Source organism: Neophocaena asiaeorientalis, unplaced genomic scaffold, assembly GCF_003031525.2.
Source record: "Neophocaena asiaeorientalis asiaeorientalis breed wild unplaced genomic scaffold, Neophocaena_asiaeorientalis_V1.1 scaffold30, whole genome shotgun sequence".
NCBI classification, from domain to species: Eukaryota; Metazoa; Chordata; class Mammalia; order Artiodactyla; family Phocoenidae; genus Neophocaena; species Neophocaena asiaeorientalis.
This window is the reverse complement of record NW_020174923.1, coordinates 1,849,385-1,859,040: the sequence shown is the minus strand read 5'-3', so window position 1 is coordinate 1,859,040 and position 9,656 is coordinate 1,849,385. Positions and strand designations below refer to the sequence as shown.

The following is a 9,656-nucleotide window of genomic DNA, read 5'->3' as shown; positions in this document are numbered from 1 at the left end:
GTCAGCCTTTTGGGGTTTATTCTCTTCCCTTCTAACTTGGTGAGTTGGTTTTATCATTTTACATGTTTAAAAGTTTGATGGTGGGGTGTGGGTGGGTTTTTTCTTAAGCTATGTTGGGAGCTTTTGGGGGCTGGTGGTGGGGGAGGCTGGAGGGAGGAAGAGGAAACCACTTAACTGCTTAACATTTTGGAGAGGTTATTCCCCCAAATCTTCTCTGACAGTTGGGAATGCCCGGGGCCACCGGGATGGCGCGCTCTCACCATTGCGGGCAGCCGAGAGTTGCCTGTCGGTGGCCCGGGTACAGTCGGTGTCCGGAAAACACCTAAAGGCAGGTTTGGCCTTTGGGTGTCCCCCGGCCCAGGCGAGGGCCCCCAGGCTGTCGGGCGAGGGGGGCGCCGCGCTGAGCTCCCTGCACGGATTTTCCGCATGAAGTTGCCCGCGCGTCACAGGAGCGAAATGTCAGAGGTACCGTCCCCAGGCTCGCGCGCGCGCGCGCGCAGGGCGGCCCCGCAGACAGCGCCAGGGAAAGCGGGGTTCCCGGCCTCCCCCCGCCTGACACACGCACCCGGGGCGGCCGACGGGGAGGCAGGCATGTCCCCGCCGAGAGCAGCTCGTCCACCTTGACCGTCAGGGCTGTCAGCTGGTCCCGCTCAACTTGCAAGGTTCCCAGGGCTGCCAACCACGGGAAAGCGCCCGGGTAGCTGAGCGGCGCTGTAGCCAGGGAGGATGGTTTTGCAGAGGAAATGGGTTATTTCCTTCTGCTTCTTTCTTTTTCTTGTTTAAACCAGACCGCCACACTCTCCCACAGACAGATGACAGAAGTTTGTTAGGTGGCATGTAACATATCACCAAACACGGGGGGCGTCAGTCTTAGAGAAAAGCTCCCCGGAGCCAACCGGGGAAGAGCAAGCAATGACACCTTGTCATCCTGGAAGCTGGTTTTGTTTGCAGTTATAGCCACACCGTGCCAGCTCCTTCTCAAAGGAGACGGTTTCTACCTTGGGAATGGGATTTCTCGGTAATCTTACTATTTTGCAAATCATACTAAGTGGATTGGGTGGAGGGTCTTGTTTGCAAAAACAGTCCCAAGTGCTATGCAGAGATCTCTAAGTGATGCATCTACCCATGTCCAAGCACCAGTCCCTGTCATGGGTGGGGGCGGGGGGGCGATCAATAATACGTCCTGCCTGCCTGGTGGATACAGAAATACCTCTTCTCATCATTAAGAGTGTCCAAGATAGTTCCAGTATGTAAATAAACAGTGCAGCCAAGTGGAAAAGCTCCTTCTCTATGAGAACCACCAACCCTGAGTTTTCCTTCTGTGGTTTCCCAGAAAGGACTTTCCTCGGTGGAACTCCTGAGGAGGACACTTAAATTAGGGGATAGTATTCTACATCACGATCTTGTAAAAGGGGGTGAATCGGTGCTCTCCAGGGATTCAGAGCAGCTGAGGCTGCCGTCCAGGTTAGGTTTGGGGGTTTTGTTTTTTTTTAAAATAGAGAATTGAAGTGAGCTTCACCTAAATACAGACTGGTTTTGACAACTAGGGCTGGAAACAACTTGTCAAAAGCTGTTCTCCAGGCTACGCCTTTAAGAAGAATGGAGATTGGCAGTGGCTCGCTGAGGCTTTGTTCACACCAGCCACACCAGCAGTTGCCACCGCTGCCCATCCAGAGCCTGCGTTTCGAACTTTGCTCTGATCTGACCCTGGACTGGCACCCTGATGGTCTATCATAGTCCAATATTTTGCATTCTTCATGCCTCCAGGGGACAGCTTTTCTCAAGAAATCAAATCGCAGTTGAGAGTCCCAGCTATAGCAGATTTCCAGGCCTTGGCAGAATTCTCATTTATTTAAGATTAGACAACCAAATGCTCACAGGAAATTACTCCAAACCACCCAGTGCATTTTGTCCGTTCTGCTTCCTTTGGGAGAACATTTGGAGGAAGGCGACATGGCTGCCAGGAACCCCCGTTCAGAATCGTAGCATTTTACCCTCCAGACCTCTGTGTCTCACCCCTGCTTTTAGAGGATGAAACTTAGGAACAAAGTCATTTCCCCATGAGCATGCAGCCAGTTAATGGTAAATAGAAATTCAACAAATAACGCACAAGGGCCTCACAGAGACAGACCTGTGGACCTTGCGCCAAAGGACTCAAAAATTAATTGAGAAAGATGAAAGGGTAACTTGGAGCAAGTGGGGGTCAAAGGCTATCAGAGAAATGTAGATTTTTAGGGCAGGAGGAGAACTGAGATCACCTCCGTCTAGTTCAACTCCCTTGTTCACCTCTTGACACTGAAAATCAAGGAGCAAGGTGATTCTCCCAAGGCCGTGGGGTCGCTCCTCGCTCGGCTCTATCCCCTACACAGTAAACGAATATCCCATCCCATCCGGTCAGAGAAATTCACATGCCCGTAAAACCAAAACATTATTTCCATGTTCTGGAATTCTTAGAGCCTTTGAAGCCACAGGCCTTTCTCTCTTTCGTTTGTAGAGGCCAACCCGTTTGTTAAGCCAGTCGTCCTGCTGAGGGGATGGTAGAAAGGAAAGAGTCCAGGGGAAGGATTGATTATGCAAGCAGGGACTTCCTCACTTGATGACTGGGCTTTAGGAGGCTAGAGCCGTGCATTGCTTCAGGAGTGCCCCAAGACGCATGCTTTGTTTAGTGAACTTTTATTGAGCACATACTATGTGCCAGGCACACGGCCAGGCACTGGGTCTGGAAAGAGCTGCCGACTGCCCTGTGTGCAAGGCGTCCTCAACCGTATGTTACAGAAACCAGGTTATTCTATTATCATTCTGCACTGTGATCTTCAAAGCTCAATATACCAGGGCATGGGATGCTTTAGGATGATGAAGGCGTAAACTTGGGAGTATCAGTGGGTTCTGGGGTGTCACCTTTCTTTTACGATGATCCCAGGAAAAGAATAAAAAAGCTGTCCTCCCCAAACCTAAGAATGCAGGTGAGAGTTATATTTGGATCTAGCTTCAGGGGAGTAGCCCAGATGTAAAGTTTAAAGAAACAAGGGAATTGAACACCCAGAAGGAGCTCAGAGAGTAAACAGAAGGAAAGCAGCCGGACAGCCGCCGTCTTCGAGCCGGCTGTCCTAGATCAGATGTAGCCAACGTCCGGCTCCTTTACACCCACGTCTGTAAGAACCATCTGGCGCTTGCACTTTCCTCCCGGCTCCCAGGTCTCCTTGGCCACTAGGTTTCACCTGAGCAATCAGGTGGTTGAGAACTCAGTGCTGAATAACAGAAGTGTCAGCTGCCAAAGCTGGGGGAGCTTTAAGGGTTCCCAAAGCCAACCTCTTACTTGACGAGTGAGGCACTCTGGCCCAGAGAGGTGCAGTGACTTTCTCCAGGTCACACAGTGACGCGGTGAAAGAGTCCTCACAACCTCTACAGGAAATGCCCCCTCCCTGGCCTTCAGAATGCTGTTCTGCCTCCTGATACAGCGGGGCCCCGGGGAGACAGGAGATCAGATGCTGGACAATGCATTTCGGTCCAGTCCCTTCCCCTCTCTGGGGGTCGGCTTCCCCATTTTGCAAAATGAGTGGGATTTTACAAAGAGGAGATGGACCCAGATGGGCTCCAAATCCCATTTTGGTTGTAACATTCTGTAATTCTAACTCCACCCACCCCGGGGCCTCCAGCCCCACCCATCTTGCACATTCAAACCACCGACGGCAACAGGCAAAGAAAGAGAGAGATGGGCACCCATCACCAGAACTGAAGCGCTGGCCTCGCCCAGAGCCTTCCCATAGTAGGTAACCTCGTCTTTCTACAAAAACTGCAGTCTAGTCTTGACCCTCTGAAATGCAACCCTACCAAAAGGTTCTGCACCTTGGTCCTGCCGTGCTTTTTAGGCTAGAGAGGGCTTCCGTTTGTCTCTCTGGGGCCTTTATCAATTTTAGCCCAATGTGTTTTTATTCAAGTTGGCCCCGAGCCCTCTCTTAAAATGCTAAGATCTTATGGGCACCCTTCGTGCCAACGTGGCCTTGGACTTAGTCGCCACTGCTTGTCAGAAATGTCCTGAGCTCCGGGAGGACATGGCTGAATGGTTTTAAAATGTGATGGGATTTCAGTCTTAAGGTTCCTTATCATTATCATCAACAAACAATTTCATCCATGGAGGCAGAGGCCATCTCTGTATTGTCACTGTCGCCCCTAGCATAGGCCCTGGCACCCAGCAGTTACTTTGTTGGAAAGAATTAATTAAAGCTGTGTGCAAGGTACCTGGGTTATCATCAACAAACAATTTCATCCATGGAGGCAGAGGCCATCTCTGTATTGTCACTGTCGCCCCTAGCATAGGCCCTGGCACCCAGCAGTTACTTTGTTGGAAAGAATTAATTAAAGCTGTGTGCCAGGGACCTGGGCGGGGCGGGGGTGGGGGGCGGTGGGCGGAAGGGATGCAAAGAGAAATAGGCCCCAGATTTGTTTTCCGTGAGCTTACAATTTAACTGAGCAAATAAGATAAATGCATACAAGTGGACAGTAGCCCATTATTAAAGGGCGCCTGTCCCGTGAAGAGAGCTCCTTAGGTCGAGTGGATCAGAGGAAGCCTTATGCAGCAGGAGGATGTGGTGAAGCGGGCCCTTGCGGCGCCAGCCGTAGGAGGGCCTCCAGCCTGGGGAAGGGGCGCGCCACAGGCAAGGTGGCTGGCAAGTCAAGCAACAGAACAGGAAGAACTAAGGCTGCTGAGATCCGTGGGGGGCAGGGGCTTCCAATTAGGAAGGACTTAAAGTCAAGCTGATCTCGTGGATTTTGTCCTTCAGAAAGAGGAAAGCCACTGAAAAAGTCCGAGCAGAAAAATGTCATGACGATGAGGCATTTCAGAAAGATTAATCATACCAGACAGTTGAAAGACCAGTAAAGGAGTCTTGGGCTTCCAAGGCGAAGCTCAAAGGAGTGGCCCAGTAGGGGGGGGGCGAGATGGGAGGGGGACCTGAGCTATGGACTCCCCCGCCCCCCGGCCCCGCACTGCCCCTCCTTCCCTCCTACCCCGCTCCCTAGGGCTGAACACGGTTCCAAAGCCAACACTGGCATGTACTTTTTTTTTTTTTTTTTCCTTCTCAATCTTAAGCCCACTACCGTTGTCAGCTCCTCTGCCCCAGGTGCCTCATCTTGGGAGCAGACTTTGAAAGTCTTAACGGAGGAGGGGACTTGGGAAAACCTCAGCTGCTGGAGGGCTCGGGGTTCCCATGTTAAATCAGCTGCTTTCCACGTTGGGAACATGAATGACAAACTGGTCTGTAATTGTTAACCCTACACCCAGAGCCACTTAAGTGCTCTTCCCACCTTTGCCCTCAGCTCTCAGGCATGCCACACTGACACGCATCAAAATGCAGAGGGCTTTGCTGCAGGGAGCACAGCGTCTTAAAGCATCTTATGCCCTATTTATGCAACCAGATAGCCAACGGTAAGAGAGTAATAAGTGGGCATATAGTCCTTTCAGAGTACTAGGCCACCATGCTATCAGTAGGCTGAACAATATGAAATTAGGTCAGATTTGCTGCTTTGTAAGATTCTCAGAGCAAATTCCGAATACTGGATTCCCGTAGCAGAAACTGGGAAGTCTACTGTCGGGATGAGGTTTTGTCCTGTTATTTCTCAATTGCTCTCCATTTTCAATAAAACCTGCCTTCGTATGTGAACGTGACAACTCGCGGCTAGGCCATCCACGCACCCTGAAAATTCACCTGGCTACAACTGCATAGTTATAGAGAATTCTTAAACTCAAGGTGCGTTGCCATTAAGAGCGCAGAGACCACAGACTCATTTGTTATTTATAGGTATTAATTTTTAGTTGGGTTAAAAACACACATGACTGTTTCAAAGTGTATGTAATTGCAGAGGTTTTGAAAATGTCTGCGTTTTATGTGCTCGAGCCTGCCTCCAGTGTTAACTATAGTTTCCCCTTAGTGGTGATACGGCACAGGGATCTGATGTTCTGATGTTTGTTGCAACCTGAATGGAAAAGCATAGCAAGGTCAGGAGTAATTTGGTTTAAGTTCCCTGGCTGTCCAGACCCCACACATTGGTAGTGCCGCATTTGGTCATTATATCCTAGAGTACTGGTCCTGTGTGGAAAAATTCCATTCCTCATACACCACGTGGCGACCGACTTTGAGGACCCCGTTCACGCTACACCGGCACCGAGACGACAGAATCCCCAAATTTTAATGTGCAGTCACGTTCCGTTCACAGAGGTACAGCCATAGGGGACCCCAGACCATAATCAGAATGTTGCCGAGTAGGGGGTAGGATGGTCTGAATGACCAGGGGCACCAAGCAGAGATGCAGGATTTCTCCAGCACGTAGCTGCCCCTGCAAGGTGGCCTCTGAGCCTCTCTTTGCCGAGGCTTCATTTCTGATCCACATTCCTTACAGTCAATTCAGTCTTCCTTTACCTAACTTGTCTTCAGGTTCAAGGTCTGCACTGATCCTTGGTCTGGTGGCCATTCTTTGTCCTCCAAAGTGCCTCTAAATATTCTGCCCAGGCTCTTTATGTTTTTTTTGGTTAGTTTTTCCATTTAACTGCCATAGCTTGGAAGTCTGCCTTCCCAAAATCTTTCGCGGCTCCATATACCATACAAACACAGTTAGTTCATTAGATAGATACGACGGACAGATGACAGATGACAGAGACAGATAACGATAGATATAAATGTGATGACAGATAAAGGGTGACATAGATGTATAGATAGATAGATACTATTATTCAGAGACTTCATACTAACCGCACATGATTTAAATATTCATCAACCTAAGAAATGTAGTGAGTAGTTCTTACCTGTTGAGTGTTCGAATCGTCCACCCTCATGCCATTGCTGGTCTAATTTTTTTTTTTAACTTTTTCTTTTAGATTAAGAATGACCCAAAAGAAATCACAGCTTTGCTCCAGAGCCAATGTTTATACTCAAGTGCCTGATGGAGGATGGGGCTGGGTGGTAGCTGTTTCTTTTTTCTTCGTTGAAGTCTTCACCTATGGCATCATCAAGTCATTTGGGGTCTTCTTCAATGACTTAATGGACAGTTTTGATGAATCCAATAGCAGGATCTCATGGATAATATCCATTTGTGTGTTTGTCTTAACATTTACAGGTTAGTACATCTTCCAGCTTAAGCGCTATATAAGCATATGCCTCTTTCAGTCTGCCTAATTATGTAAGAGGCGCTGAAGGAAAAAGTCTACTTGCCAGACTTGACTGCCTTCATTTAATGCACACGTATTAAACGCCTACTGTATGCCCTCTCTTAGGATACTGCAGATTATTTTGAGGACAATAGCAAACCCCGGTTCAAGGGGAATGTGGTCATTTCCTAAAGAAGCATTAAAAGTTCTTGGCATCCTGGGTCCTGGTCTCGTAAAAACATGCTGAGGAAACAGGTTGGGAACATGAAAATGTGACTACATGAAGGAGAAAGATGGCAGGTGTAAAAGGGTATATGGGAAAACTACCCATATTGCCCAGAGAGGATATTCTGAATTCCAAACACCTGTTTCCCTAAAGGACTTCACTGGCTAATCGGTCTGCCCAGCTCCCAGATCCAACAGCATCAGATGAATGGGACTGCAGTACAATTCTTAACATACTAATTTTCACTTGGTCCCATTCAGACCTAATTCAGCACATCTCTGAGGTCTCATGACTGTTCATCCATCTGTCAGGGGCCGCGCCAGGGTCGTCTGAGAAAGCAAGGCCGTTGAACTGACCGCGGACAGTTAACGGGGCTGAACTTCAGCTTCCCTAACTTTACCCTAATATCCTGTCACAGAACCACTGCCTCTGAAATTTTCTAAGCCTGTCTTTAAAGGTACTTAGTTTTCAGCCCTATACTGTCTCACAAAGGTAGCTCCATTGTTCTTTGCTACCGAGTAAAGTCAGAATTTCTCCCGTTAGCCCTGATACCCTCTCCTACACGGTTCATGGAAGTACTTCTAGTTCCGGTTTGAGTATTAAGATACTTAATTTCTTAATTGGCAGGATGTTTACTTTCTTGGAAAGATAACTTACATGAATTAGAACCAAAATTTTACATTTGGTAACCAAAATAAAACGAAAATGCCAAAGCTGAACTTTTAGCCGTTTTCTAACCAAAGATAATATAGTCAACAAGAAATTCCCAGCTAATACTATTATACCAGAAGATAGTTGCTCTTCATGCTGTTGTCCAGTCATTAATGCCTTGAGTCTACACACTGCCTGAAGATGACCCTAGTGATTCCATTGTCTGCTATATTGATATATTAGTTCACATTCAGCTCACATAAGAGATAGGTATGCACCAACCCCAACACAATTTACTCCTTTTTTAGCTCTTTCTATCCAGCACGTACGATGTTGTTCTTCCTCCCCCCACTCTGGAGGGTTCCCTTATCTCGTTGTACTCAAGGCGGTATCAGTGGGAGCCTAAGTAGCATCTAACTAGGAAGCTCATCTTCCAGATTTAAATGTCCCAGAGGATACAGAGCACAGAAGCTACGCCAACTGTAATTCATCAGCCACTTTGAACCATCTATCCCATAGCTAGCCTCCTTTTGGTATGCATAACAGAATTCACCATACTTTCGTACCATTTGCAAAAAAGTCAAATGGAACTTAGCTGGAATTTGACCCTAACCGGAGCCTTTTAAAAAAGAATCCAAAGCAGTGAGTATAGGAAAAAAAAAAAAAAAAGTGCCTCGTACAATCATAGGAAAAGCCCATTTTTATTACAGAATAACAAATTTAATGCATATCCAATTTTATAGGGGCTCCTGGTGAGTCAAAATCTTTCATCGGAGACAAAAGATATGTTTTATACTCTGACTCTTGATTTCTCTTCAAGGAGCCCCCAAAATATATTGTCCAGCTTGTGCAAATAGTAAAATAAGTCCTGAACTGACTTAAGGAACCATTGCACAAAATGTATACTGTATCTTACATCATCACGTCCATGTTAAAGGCTTAAAAGACGGAATCTTACCACAGACTCACGTACACAGAGAACAAATGTGTGGTTGCTGGGGAGGGGGAGGGGGAGGGTGGGAGGGAGAGGGATGGGGTGGGTGGATGGGGTGAGCAGGTGCCAGTGAGTGTATACCGGATGGAGAAACACCAAGGCCCCACTGTGTAGCACAGGGAACTACATTCTACATCCTGGGAGAAACCATACGGGAAAAGAATAGTTTTAAAACACGAGTGTATATACATGTACGTATCACTGAATCACTCGGCCGTACGCCTGAAACTAACACAACGTGGTAAACCAACTACACTTCACTAAACGTCAGAAAACGTAAAATTAAACAAGACAGAATCTTAGGGTATATGTAGAGCTGATTCACTCTGTTATACAGCAGAAACTAACACACCATTGTAAAGCAATTAAACTCCAATAAAGATGCTAAAAAACTTTTTAAAAGGAGTCGTCCTAGGGAGGCTAAGGCTTTTTCGCCTCTGGGAGCTGAGACCCTGTTATGCTCTTGCTGCAGCTCCTGTGTCCACCGTCCTGAGCATTGGGTTTGGACACCGTCTGGTGGTGATGGTCGGGGGGCTGCTGGTCAGCGTGGGCATGGTGATCGCCTCCTTCTCACAGAAGGTCTACCACATGTACATTGCCATCGGCATCATCTCTGGTAAGTGCTTCTCCTGGGCTCTCTCATT

At 47.7% G+C, this 9,656-nt stretch overlaps 2 protein-coding genes across 7 annotated transcripts in view; one reads left to right on the top strand and one right to left on the bottom strand.

Annotated features, from left to right (window-relative positions):
* Positions 1-9,656, bottom strand: part of ARSG (arylsulfatase G) — a 134,547-nt gene that overhangs the window by 109,963 nt on the left and 14,928 nt on the right. Inside the window, exon 1 of one of the 2 annotated variants that reach the window (XM_024760973.1) lies at positions 566-1,128. The exons of the other annotated variant lie outside the window; for it this stretch is intronic. The gene's annotated coding sequence lies outside the window, so the exon portion shown is untranslated. Of the gene's footprint in view, positions 1-565; positions 1,129-9,656 lie in introns of those variants that run through there. 2 annotated transcript variants of the gene reach the window in all.
* The window catches only part of SLC16A6 (solute carrier family 16 member 6), a 17,129-nt gene continuing 7,483 nt past the window's right edge, over positions 11-9,656 (top strand). The window contains exons 1-3 of one of the 5 annotated variants that reach the window (XM_024760972.1): positions 11-39; positions 6,872-7,110; positions 9,485-9,628. In XM_024760972.1, coding sequence (XP_024616740.1) covers positions 6,879-7,110; positions 9,485-9,628 — 376 coding nt within the window. In that variant the 5' untranslated portion in view covers positions 11-39; positions 6,872-6,878. Of the gene's footprint in view, positions 40-130; positions 3,771-5,089; positions 6,216-6,871; positions 7,111-9,484; positions 9,629-9,656 lie in introns of those variants that run through there. The other 4 variants (XM_024760968.1, XM_024760971.1, XM_024760970.1 and 1 more) reach the window with 4 other exon arrangements.